At 42.5% G+C, this 13130-nt stretch overlaps 1 protein-coding gene across 1 annotated transcript; it reads left to right on the forward strand.

Moving 5' to 3' along the window:
* The first annotated feature begins 869 nt into the window (after positions 1-869).
* Positions 870-11953, forward strand: Klrg1 (killer cell lectin like receptor G1). Its single transcript, XM_085839609.1, has 5 exons — positions 870-962; positions 3929-4033; positions 5393-5562; positions 9489-9586; positions 11106-11953. Exons 1-5 carry the CDS (start codon positions 881-883, stop codon positions 11215-11217), a joined length of 567 nt encoding a protein of 188 aa, XP_085695735.1. The 5' UTR covers positions 870-880; the 3' UTR covers positions 11218-11953.
* The last annotated feature ends 1177 nt before the right edge of the window (positions 11954-13130 follow it).

Genomic DNA, 13130 nt, shown 5'->3' on the forward strand with positions numbered 1-13130 from the left:
GCATGAGCATCCTAGTTTTTAGTCACAGACCTGTGGTGGATTCCCCCAAAGTCTTTCAGGTACCTCCCCCCGCATAGCTCTTGTCAGTTCCTGGGCAATGTAACTTCCAGCCACGTTAACAGCTCAAAATGCCAGTCTCTGACTCCTGCTTGGTGGGAAGTGACTGCTACCCTGTGTATGGCTCCCTCTTCTCCCAGGGGGAAGCCAGGGTAGGGAGTCCTGTTCACTTCACTCTCTCCTTTCTCAGAGACCACAGCACTTTATGGCTCTCCTACCAGAAATAAACTGCTGGCGCTTTAGAATTTGTTTCTCTTTGTAAATTTGCCTAGGAAGATAAAGCAACGAGAAAAGGTCATGGTATTACCGGCAAGACAGTGAATGTTATGTCACACTCACAAAATACATGGAAGTCTGTCTCTTCCATAAAATAGGCCCGCATAGCCACAGTCCATCACTCTAGCTCTTATTGTGTCTCAGAAGGTCCACGGGACAAAGACATCGGCTCTACTTGGTGCCTGTCTCTTGTAGAAGGGGAAGAGACTGTGCTGAAGTCTAAGAACTATTCACATTTACTGCAGCGTCCACACACAAACTTCTGGGCTTGAGCACTGCGATCCCCACAGAACAAGATGAGCTTGGGAGTCCGTGTGTATCTAAGGAGCAATCTCCGAGGTGTGCTGCAGCGGGCCTCTAAAGAGCAATTTGATTATTAATTTCTATAGCAACCCTCGAACCTGAATCACTTCCTGACAATTTGCTTGTGTTTTGGTCAAGTCTACTTGCACTACTTTACAGGATGGGTTGTTCCCTCATGGGTGTTTCTCACCCCACTTACAGCCCGCATTCCCCACCCACTGAGTGTGAAAGGGATTTGGTAGAGATGGCTGACAGCTCTATCTATTCAACACTAGAGCTGCCAGAAGCACCTCAAGTCCAAGATGAGTCCAGATGGAAGCTCAAAGGTGAGTCAGGCACAGCAGCACTGAAGACTGTGCCAAGGAGGAGAGGTGAGGAGAATTACAGGGAGGACAGGGTGCAAGAGTTCGAGGACGCTGTGAGGAAATACTTGAGGTTCAGTTTGCAGTGCTATCTGGACTTTCAGTGTGGAGTGCATCTGTGGTACGATTCTCAGATGAATTTTTTTTCTGGGCACCCACTTCTGTGATCCCAGCTCATGCCCAGCAATGGCAACACTATCCTTTTTGTCATTAATGTTTTCTGTATTCTTAAGGATTCTATACATGGAGACAAGCACGCTCATCTTTATTGATCCCGATCTAAAAGTCAGAGCTTTGCGAGAGAATTTTGTCTTTAGTCAGGCTTTACTGATTGATATCCCGCCACGTCTGTTTCGATAACCACGGAGTGAAGAAAGCAACAGTTTTATTAAGGGGTAAGGGTAAGCTTTCTTGAGATGAGGCATGGATTCACACAGGTAGATTTGTTTTCTGTTTCTTAACCGCCCTCCCCCACCTCCCCGGTTGTAACTCAGCGGCGGTGAGGACCAGAAGCACTGAACTCTACAGATTCCTGGTCAGAAATCTGGGGAGTCAGGGACCACCAATGACACCCACAATACCCCCTTTTAATGCAGATTCTTATCTGAGACAGGGATCGATGCCAAAATTAATCTTTGATTTTACACATCAAGCAGGTGACTCCAGGAGACATATTCTCTTCTATAGTTTTTTTTAAGATTTTCTCTGTTACATAATTTTCCTACCCCTTCCCCCCCTCTCTTTGTTACAATTTTTAATGTACCCTTTGAAAACATGGCCATGTTTTCTAAATCATGGGCATTCAGATTTATTTCTGTTTCCATAAACTATATGTATGATTTTTCCTTTATTATATCTGCTCTAATTTGTGAGGATTAGAAAGGTTAAGTCAAAAGGAATGTATATTTTGAAGTATAGAACTTAATAATATTATATGTTATATAGTATATAATAAGTAAAGAACCTAACAATTAATAGTTGGAATTAATGTATACATAAAATCAAATAAAGTAAAATTTCTGTTTTACTTGAAGTTGATTGGTGGTTGGTTAAATACAATTATAATTTGATAACATATTTTTTTCACTTACCAAACCATAACTAAAATGAGGTTTTTTAAAAATTTCATTAAGAAATCACTTATGCAGCTGGGCTTGGTGGTGCACACCTTTAATCCCAGCACTCAGGAAGCAAAGGCAGGCAGATATCTGAGTTCACGGCCAGTCTGGTCTACAGAGCAAGTTCCAGAGCAGCTAGGGTTACACAGAGAAACCCTGTCTGGGGTGGTGGTGGTGGGGTAGGCATAAGTAATAAAAAAATCATCTATGTTACAAATCTGGTGTATTTTTAACTTTTAATTTTATCTTTTGAGGCAGGGTTTCTCTAGGCTGGCTATGGTGGCTATACTGGCACCTACTCTGTAGACCACGCTGGCCTCCAACCCAGAGGGATCTACCTGCCTCTGCCTACCCAGTGCAGGGGTTAAAGGTGAAATTTATTTTTGTTGTTGTTTGTTTCACTATAATGCTAGAGACTTGGGATTCATGAGTGGAAGTATTTATCATGCTGAACTCTTGTGAAGGTTCTCTCATTGTGAAATTACTTTAAGAAGTTGAGACATTTTCTTGATACAAATGAATAAGAACAAATTACCTAAAACTTGAGTAGGTTCAGGAGACTAAAATAGAAAAATTAAATCCTTTCTCTCTTTCTAGGACAGAATCTCATGTAGCCCAAGCTGCCCTCAAAATTTGCCGGGGTGACTTTGAATCACTGATCCCCCTGTCTCCAAATCCCAAGTGCTGCCATTACAGTGGCTTTTACATCCTGCTTCAAAATCATTGTTTTATTTCAGGATAAACAAAGGAATAATAAAAACGAATCCTTACAATTTTTCTTTACACATAATTTCCATACCATCAAACTATAAGACACCTATGATTTTTAAAACAAAATAAATACTTTCATTTTCAAACTAGAAATACAGTATTCTTAGAGAAAGTATGCTACATAATTAATATGATACAATGCTCTAGCCTCAAGCACAAGGCCAACCTAAACTTATTATACATCCCATAGTTTCTTGCAAAACAAGGTGAATCTTATCAAGTACTTCTGAGATGAAGTTTACTTTCAGTTTAAATTTTATTTATTTAAAATTTGAGTGCCAGGTTCAAATTAGAAGGATACAGAAAAAAAAAAAGCAAAAAAGTGTCTCCCTCTGTTTCTATTCCTACCCACGTTTCCCCTTTAAAAGGGAAAACACTATCAAATGTCTGGGTGGACTTCCACGTTTGAGCTTGGCCGAAAGGCTGAGGAGTGCTTTTGGACTGACTTCAATGATATCAAGCAGCCCTTGTTCTAAGGAATGTGTCTTTCTTTTAAGTATATATTTAAAAGTCACTTCATATTGGCTTTAAAAGAATCCCCCTTTAGAAGCTACGTATTTCATGGCTATAAATATATTCAGCTGGTTTTTTTTTTTTTGGATAAAAATTTCGATTTTTGGTTGATAGATTTAGACAGTTGGCCTTCCTACAGACATTGCGGCCACAGGCAGCCTTATGAGTGTATTTTGCACGTGTGTGTGTGTGTGTATTTAGAAAAATGTTTCTCGAGGAGAAATTGCTGGGCCAAAAGGCAAAATGCTCTTCAATTCCGGTAAATTAAGCCAAATTGTCCTTCAGTCCCTAAGAGGTAGAGTCTATCTACACACTAGCTCACTGTCCTAGTCTTAGAGTACAGAAGCCAAGATTGCAAAGGCAAGGGTTCCCTTTAACTGGAGAGCAAGTGCTTCCCCTAACCAGGAGAGGAACCTGTGTGGCCTGGGTCTCTGTCCCTCCAGGCAGAGTTGCTTCAAGATACCAGAGGTTCTTGCCTGAACTCCTGCGCCTGGGTCAAGGATTTTGCTTTGGATTGTGTCTCTGCAGCTGTCTTACACCGGCCCCGTCTTTCCTGCTTTGCAATGGTGGCTTTGGGGCTTTTGACTGTGATTCTCATGAGTCTACTGATGTATCAACGGATCCTGTGCTGCGGTGAGTGTTGACTGCACCTCCAAATTAACCTTCCGTTTTATGTTATAAAGCAAAATGACTGTGAATGATAGGGTTTTACAGATCTAGAGCGTTCATGGGATCCAGCCCCACTCTCCATTTCGAATTCAGGCCCTAAAGTTTCAGCAGAGAAACTCCCAGGAAGTTGGGATTTTTCTGGTCCAGGCTGATTATGCCACAGTTGTCTGGAAAAGGTGCGAGACCACCAAATGCAATTCGAGGCCTCAGTCTGAAGACTCCAACCCTAGTGCCTGTGCAGCCTTCCCTCAGGAAGTTATCTAATCTGTGTGCGACACGGAAAGCTTTCCCTTCTTTCTAGTTCCTGATCTAGAATATATATGTGTACCTCAGTTGTTCACGTATGTGCATCTCCTGTGGAGGGATGGCTTATGGTGACTTGATGCAAATGAGTCTCTTGGAAGGAGACAATCAAGAGATCATGGGACCTTATTTGAAGTCCCATTTGAGAAGTTCTCACAGTGCCCACCCATTTCAAGCACTTTAAAGGAGTGAGGATTGCATCTTCTAGAGGAACGTGGCAAGGCGAATTCTATCACTTTTCACTTTAGTATCTGATGTGCTTTTCTGCCAGGAAAAAAAAAATATGTTTAGGAAGTTACTTTAGCTGAAGGTGAATTTTTTCCAATTTTTATTGGTTCCAAATGATCACGTCCATTGATTCTTTCTGGTTTGTCTCCTTTTCTTTTCTTTAAAATATTTTAAAAAATATTTATTTATTATATGTAAGTACATTGTAGCTGTCTTCAGACACACCAGAAAAGGGTGTCAGATCTCACTACAGATGGTTGTGAGCCACCATGTGGTTGCCGGGAACTGAACTCAGGACCTTCGGAAGAGCAGTCAGTGCTCTTAACCGCTGAGCCATCTCTCCAGCCCCTTGTCTCCTTTTCTTATACACCTTGTGCATGCTGTCTTGAGGCTGGATGTCCTGAAAGATTCTGAGCATGTGACCTCATGAACTCCGTGAGCTCATTGGAGATATACAGACAGTAGCTAGATATGTACCATGGCAACGTATGCATCCTTTATGTGCTGTGTGTATATCGCATGGAGACAGATGGTATCCAAAGTTCTATGTGCTCTACAGGCTGATCAGACACTTGGTCAGAATCCATGCCTGCTTGATGAAAAGCACTTCAGGGGTGACATTGTGGACCATTCGGCTTCAGGTCATATGTTACAGATTGCCCTAAACCTTAGTTTGAAAAGGGGTAGGGCAAGGTAGACCCTGGAGAGGCCATGTTTTCCTGTATCTCCCTTTTACTTTGCAGGATCATTTGGTCCATAAAGATGTGAGTCGTGTGTCCTCTTTCCTTCTAGGCTCCAAGGACTCTACGTGTTCCCACTGCCCCAGCTGCCCCATCCTCTGGACGAGGAATGGTAGCCACTGTTACTATTTTTCAATGGAAAAAAAGGACTGGAATTCTAGTCTGAAATTCTGTGCAGACAAAGGCTCACATCTCCTTACATTTCCGGACAACCAGGGAGTGGTAAATGATAACATGTAGAAAATATAGAGCTGTTCCTCCCTCCCTCTTTCTTCCTCTCCTTTCTCCTATTCTTTTCCTCCTTTTAGATGACATCTTACTATGTAGTCCAGACTGGCTTTGAACTTGTGGCTCTCCTTCCTCAGCCTCCTAGCTCTTCGTGTGTGTGTGTTTAAATATTCATTTCTCTCCATTTGTGTATGTGTTTGCTTATTTATGTGTGTACTTTAAAAAAAGATTTATTTATTTATTATATGTAAGTATACAGTAGCTGTCTTTAGACACACCAGAAGAGGACATCAGATCTCATTATAGATGGTTGTGAACCACCATATGGTTGCTGGGATTTAAACTCAGCAGTCAGTGCTCTTAACCGTTGAGCCATCTCTCCAGCCCTTATGTGTGCATTTGAACATTTATTTACTTACATATTTGTGCACATCTGTGTGTGCACATATGCCACGGTGTGCTTGTGGTGTGTATATGTGCATGTGCTTGTGCTTTTGTATGAGCGTGCGTGAGCATGTGCGCGTGCGCGTGTGCGGCAAGATGGCGGAAAGCACTGCAGAGAAGAAATAGGCTTAGAACACACATCTAGTTAAATGCAGGATGAGGTCCTGAAACGCACAGGTCCAGTGGAACTTGGGAGGGAGGGGCCACAGGGACAAAGGGGCTGCACTCAGGGACTTAAATGTCCTCTGCTGAGTGTTCTTTATTTCACTGGATTTCAGTACATTCTAGACTGGGAACAATGTCTAGAAAGTTCAGTTAGAAGGAGAGCACCCGGGGGTGGGGGTGGGGTTCTGCAGCACCTGTTCACCCAGAGTCTCCCCATGCCTCTGCCGGTCCTAGAAGACATAAGCCATGTGAGGAGTTCATATCCTGGCACAAACTTGACCAAACTCAGTTACAATTCACACATAAGAAAGTAAGAAACCTTAGATTCTTTTTTTGTTTTGATATTGCTGTTTGTTTTAATTTGAGCGGGGAATAAAACCAAGCCACAGAGGATAGTTTAATAATTGAGAGCTAGGGGCTTTGTAGCCCAAGCTGGTTTCAAATTCATATTCTGGGCTCAACCTTCTACTCTGATTAATCTACTGGGAGTAGCACTCCGGGACTGCTACTTCCTGTTTTGAGAAAAGATGAGCCATTTTGTTAATTTTCTCTCAAAAGAACACCTATGTGCTTGAAATTCTGGAATGACCGAAATCCCAGATCCTTCCTCAGAGATTCCCTTTTCCTTCATTCTTTGTCTAGGCCAAGTGGGAGGATGCACTATATAGCCTTGTTTCCTGGAACTTACTGTAGCTGTTTTGAGCATCTGACTGAAGTCAGTAGCAAAAGTGAGCAGCTAGCTTGAAACATAGCAAGTCAACATAAGGCAGGGGTGCTCTTTCCCACCCTGAGAGATGTCTTCCCACTTCAGTGCCTTATTAGCTCCGGTTTCTCCTTTGGAGATGATGAGAAAATGCAATAAAGGTTTTTCTTCTCTCGTGTGGTTATGGAGACTGAACCTCTCAGCCTTGTATGTACTGGATAATCGTTTTACCATTGACCTCCATGGCTCGAGCCCAAAAAGTGAAAGCTTTTCTTAGAAAGCGAGGGGCAAAATCAGGCACATTCCTCTGAGCAGTCTCTTTAGCCAGTGGGTCCAGAAATGCATGAAGTCTTAAGCCATCTTGAACTGGTCACTTCATATCAGTCTCTTCTTTCTCCTTCATTCTTCCTTGATACCCCTGCCCACACACTCAGAACTCAAAGGAGGCAAAAGGAGTGGAGATTTGTACTTGGGGGGCTTTTGTCTCTCGTAGCCCTGACTCCACAGTTTATTCTTCCACAGCTACTTACTAGATATACTTTTCTATACTGATTCAAGGTGTTAGGAAGCTTGTAAGCAGGGGTTCTTGCCATCACAGTGGTACATTTTAGACAAGACAGGCAACTGAAGTCATAAATAAATACAGTAATTCGTGCTTTGGAGAAGATACACCGTTTGATGGGACAGTGACTGTGGACACTGTTTTAAACAGATCTCCTCAGAAGCAGGACTGAGGCCTGCACAGTGACAGCCATCGAAAATCCAGGGGGCAGTAATGGCTGTGTAAAGAATGCTCTTGGCCTGTTACAAAAAAAAAAAGGGGGGAAAATAAGGCAGACGGGGCAGGAAGTTGGTGAATAAGTGATTGGTAGTGCCCAGATCATGCAAGCCTTTGTATGTGTAGTCAAGATTCTAGGTTTTAGGGGCTGGTGAGATGGCTCAGTGGTTAAGAGCACTGACTGCTCTTCCGAAGGTCCTGAGTTCAAATACCAGCAACCACATGGTGGCTCACAACCATCTGTAACGAGATCTGACGCCCTCTTCTGGAGTGTCTGAAGACAGCTACAGTGTACTCACATATAATAAAATAAATCTTAAAAAAAAAAGATTCTAGGTTTTAAAAACCTGAAGCCTAGTGAAGGGAAGATAGGGGTGATTTTGCCCTTAGTAGACAGCACAGGAGAGTTTCCAAGTGTCTGCTGTCACTGGACGGGCAGAGAGAATTCAGTCTTCCTTTGACTCTCTTCTTGCTGGTGAGGATGCTGTCAGGCAAAGGAAAGCTGTCTACAGCAGAGCCCATAAACTCTTTCTCTTCAGGCACCATCTTCCAGGAATAGAATAAAAATGACCCCCAATTGGGACATTTAGTAGCATCATAATAATAGAGTTGAAATTTCACTGGGCTTTCTTGATTTCCAAATAAAAGACAATTTTCTTGAAGGAAATTGTTCAACAAACACTAATCTAAAATACCATGAAAAGGTCATTCAAGTAATTCAGTCCAAATTCAATTAATTAAGCTGTCACCGGAAAATATTGAAAGTGTAATTATTCATTACACGAATGTTCAACCTTACCGACAAAAATTAATCTTTTTGGATGTATTTTTTGTTCTGTTTAATGTGTTGGGTAGTTCCCTTAGGGCATAAACATCTTCATTTGATTGTACTACTACCATTACAGAGCAAAGCATCATTTATCCCGTCCCAATGGGTAGCACAGCACACATGCTGGTACACTTAGTTTAACTCTGTCTTAAGGCCCATTGGAGCCTTGTGGGGTCCCAGAGCACTGTGAGTGTAACCGCAGTTGGTGCTGTGGATGGGGAGTGAGTGAACACTCCTGCAGTAGGGACAGTAGGGACAGCAGGGTGGAGCTTCTTGTTCTTGCAGCAGGGTTGAGCTTCTTTCTGCTGAATGCCTATCAGGCTCCATCTAATCAGAAAGGAAGTAGCAGTGGAGGTAGAGCTGGCCCAGTATCTTATCTGTTACAGCATGAGAGTGTGCTTATGAACTAAAGGTCAGTTCTGGGAGGTGGCTCCTTGTAAAAGACAAACTTCTGTGAGAACTCAGAGCCCCATTAGAATTAGAAGCTACCGAGGGGTTGGCTATTGGAAGTGGTTCTTTGCCTCGGCTTCCTTCATTTCAATCAAATTCCCTAGAGCGGATGGCTTTAAATAGCAGACACAGCTTTGGAGCCTGGGATGTCTAAAGGCAAGGTTGCTACGGAGAGTCCCTTTCAGCTCTACAGAGGGTGTCTTTCCTTGTGTCCTCACTGTAGAGAGAGCTTCAGCTCCGGTCCCTTCTAATTTCAAGGCCATAGGATCCTGTCATGGGGGTACCATTGTATGGCCTCATTTGTATGATCTCCTCGAAGCTATCTACTTTCAGAGGCTGTCACATCAGAGGTTAGGGTTCCAGCATATGAATTTTATAAACATTTAGTCCTCACCTGGATCTGAGAGAGAGAGAGAGAGAGAGAGAGAGAGAGAGAGAGAGAGAGAGAGAGAGAGAGAGAGAGAGAGAGGATAAGGATGACTATATGATTCACTCAAGGGGTCCAGGGTGTCTTTGTTATCTTTATTCACCATCTTCCATCTTTTTCTTAGAACCTATTTGGAGAGTACCTGGGTCAGGACTTTTACTGGATCGGCTTGAGGAACATTGATGGTTGGAGGTGGGAAGGCGGCTCAGCACTCAGCTTGAGGTAAAGTGAGGAGGGAGGGCAGTGAAAGAAGAGGAAGGAGGAAGGAAAACCCCGGGGAAAACAGAAGGAAAATGACAGATAGCAAAGGGTAGAAAGGAGAGATTGTGGGGGTGGGATGGGGTGGGGGCGGGGTGGAGATGGGGGTAAAGTGGTAATGGGGGTAGGGTGGGGGATATGGGGTGGGGATGAGGGTGGAGGTGAGGGTGGGGGCTAGGGGATGCTTCCCCAGCACAGAGGAGAGTAGGAGGGTCCTTCCTGATTGAGTAGCCCCTGGGAGGGCTGAGGGCTACTCCTAAGGCTCTGACTAGCCATCAGGCCATTTCTGCTGCTTTGACTGACTAGCAACCAGCTGCTTCTTTATTTATACAAGTCTCACGGAACAAAGACGGACAGTGATTATCAAAGTGGTACAGATTATGTTTGACTTTTCACTACATGTTCAGGGTTACTAGCTTGATTACAATTAGAAAATGCAAACAGAACAGATTCTCCTCCTCCTCCTCTTCCTCCTCCTCCTCCTCCTCCTTCTTCCCCCTATAACTCCAATGTAGAGAATCTAAACAATGTCTTCTCTAAGGTAAACACATTTAATATATGACAGCTTGCTTTTCGGATGGCAGTATTTGCTGTTTGAAAGCACTTCGGACAAACAGAAACTATCTGAACCAGTCTGTTTATGAGTAGCAAATATTAATACCTAACTTCTATTATTATTTCATCATCTACACTATAAAGTAGAAAAAGTTTATTTTAGTCAACCCATCTTATCTTCTGAGTTTTACTCCTTCAGGAGTGTGCCCTGTATGACCACCTATCTTTAAACTATATTTATAAAAGCTATAATAAAAAGAGATCTTGAATTTGTAACCTAGTCCCCTGGTCAGTCAGTGTTTATCAATTGTCTCTTTTTATCCTGCATCAATTATACTGTTTGCATTAGCTCAGGACAGGCACCTCGAGAAGATTCCTAGAGTAATGGCCTCCTTTAGCTATGCGCTTATCGGTGTTTAATGATCTCCAAGGCATAAGGAAGGCCCCAAATAGGGCCAGATAAAGTTAATTTTAGGATTTTCCTAAAAAGGCTCAGACATAATTTTCTCTGGAAAAGACATAGAATTAATCATAATGCAGAAATCCCCCAAGAGTACAACACGCAGAGACCAAACCCCAAAATTAGAGACAGAAAGACAGCGATGGTAGCAACCCACTCAGCCTTGCTGGAACGGTGTCAAGCAGCTGTGCTGGCTTCATGCTTGCTGTTTCCAGTGGGTTTGGCTGTGCCAGAGACACAAACAGAACAAAGACAGGGAAGAACATAGGTGATCATAGGAAAGGACATAAACGTGGCAACCTTTTCAAGGGGGAAGCAAACAGTTTCTTCCCCTGCTGTTTTGATGCCTCCTGAGGGGTCTGAGGAGGAGACTGGATTCATTCAATTTCTTTTCTTTCGTGCCCTTTAAGTCTTCTTCTACCCTGCAGGTTACCAAAAGCGACCGATGATGCCTCTGGTTTCTTACAGGATTCTTACCAACAGCTTGATACAGAGGTGCGGTGCCATCCACAGAAATGGCCTCCAAGCCTCCAGTTGTGAAGTTGCTTTGCAGTGGATCTGTAAGAAGGTCCTACACTGATGGATGCCACTGAGCCTCGGATCTGCCACATGTCTTTAAAAAGAGGGAATGGGCCTGGGGAATCTTTGTCTACAAATGTGTGTTTAACAAATGCCAAACCTGTTGTGATATGCCATTAGACAGAGGATTAGCATACATTTCTGGGGGTTGGCCTTTTTCTGTTGGGCTTTCTCCGAGACGGTTTAAGTATTAGGTTAGCCATTTAAAGCCTAAATCTTGGCAAATGAAATGGATAAAGTTTATTTTAATGGATACCCACCCTGGCTCTCTCATCCCTTCCTCTGCCATCTCTGTCAAAGATATGTAGAAAACTATTCATCCTCAGAAGAATGAACCCCTGCCGCATTCAGTAACACGTTCCATAGACATCAACAAGACAGAAAGAAGCCAACACCTCATGTGCTCACTCCTGCTTGGGAGCTGACCAAGCTCGTGCCTGAGCTGTAGAGAAGTGCAGTGGTTATCAGAGTCCAGAGTGATGGGGTGGGTGGTAGAGCTTGGGTAATGGTTTGGCTGGTGTGGGGTGACAATAATGATCAATAATTGTTGTATGGTTGCCAATTTATTGTGAACTTCCAAATAGCTAGGCGGAAGGACTGTGGGTACTTCCGAATGCCTGAAGGACAGGTATGCTGAGCACGCCGACTGGATCATTTTCTACCCACACTGAAGTATCACACTGTGCCTCATAAATGTGTACAATCACTATCTCTCCATAAAAATTAAAGAAGTCACAATTAAAATGAAAAAATACTTTTCTGCTACATATCTATCTTATATCCTGAACTAATCTGAAGAAGTGTGTGCCTGCCGTATTGCTGAGGTCCTTCTCTGTGTGCACTGGAGTGAAACACATAAAATATGCCAGGTAATGGTACCTTCCCCCACTGTGTATCCCGTCCTAACAGCGGCTCGTGTGTGGAGTTTTATTCTGAAACACATGGCTGTAAAGTGTGAGAAGTGGATGACGACAGGGTGGAGCTCTCTGCTGCCCCAGCTCTTCACACAGCAACCACACTTACTCTAGATTTTTCAGATACGCTTGTGGAGATGTGGTTGAAGGAGCCAACGTGTGACAGTTTCTGTTCTATGCAGTGAATGTGTGCTTTGCATTATTAACTCCGTGATAGTCCTTAATCTGAGAGTGGGTTTTTATAGAGAAAACTTTACAGAGACAATGTATGTGGCTGAGTCTTGTCCTGAGGCCTCAAAAGTGAGGAGACCTCATTATTTTTTCTTAGTAGAGTTTGGATACAGGTGAGGAGAGAGCGTACCCTTTTGTTGATTTACTTCAACAAAACTGAAGTAAATCTCTGTCTTTTGACGATGCTGACTGTCATGTTCATTTTCGTAGTCCATTCTTTTACCAGTCTATTTCAACATCTAAGGAAATGCTTATATTCAGCAAATACTTAATAGACAGACTGGTGAATAAAATAAGAAAAGTTATTTTATTTTATATACATAAAATTTATTATATGTTAAGATAATATAAATATATAAATTAATTTATATTATATTAAATTAATTATATATCAAATACATATTCTATAAATAAATGTAAGTATATAATTATACATTAAATTAAATATAAAATTATATATATTATATATAAATAAGTTACAAATATTTATTCTAGTTATTTTTGCCAGCCCATGAGTTAGAGGGATTAAAGACAAGAAAAACAGTGTATTTTGGCCCTCCTAGCCCACCCAAATGAGCAGAATGTAGCTAACTATCCCAAAGGCTACAGCTAGTTCAATTTGGATTTTCTGTCCATAGAAAGGAAGTGATGACGAACCATGCCAGTCCCCCAATCTCTCAGCTTTGCTCCTGGGTGGGGAACGCTCCTAAATTTATGTGTGTGGTAGTACTTTCTCCCACGTGGCTTGGCTGCTAAAAGGTCTCCAGTT

Source organism: Mus caroli, unplaced genomic scaffold (genome assembly GCF_978045245.1).
Source record: "Mus caroli unplaced genomic scaffold, Mus_caroli_1 scaffold_7, whole genome shotgun sequence".
In the NCBI taxonomy this organism is placed as follows: Eukaryota; Metazoa; Chordata; class Mammalia; order Rodentia; family Muridae; genus Mus; species Mus caroli.

Bases quoted from the DNA above. Each gene is read 5' to 3' on its own strand.
- Klrg1 (XM_085839609.1), top strand. From the start codon at position 881: ATGGCTGACAGCTCTATCTATTCAACACTAGAGCTGCCAGAAGCACCT. The intron at 4,034-5,392 runs GTGAGTGTTGAC...CTTTCCTTCTAG, and splicing joins TCAACGGATCCTGTGCTGCG to GCTCCAAGGACTCTACGTGT. The intron at 9,587-11,105 runs GTAAAGTGAGGA...GGTTTCTTACAG, and splicing joins GGCTCAGCACTCAGCTTGAG to GATTCTTACCAACAGCTTGA.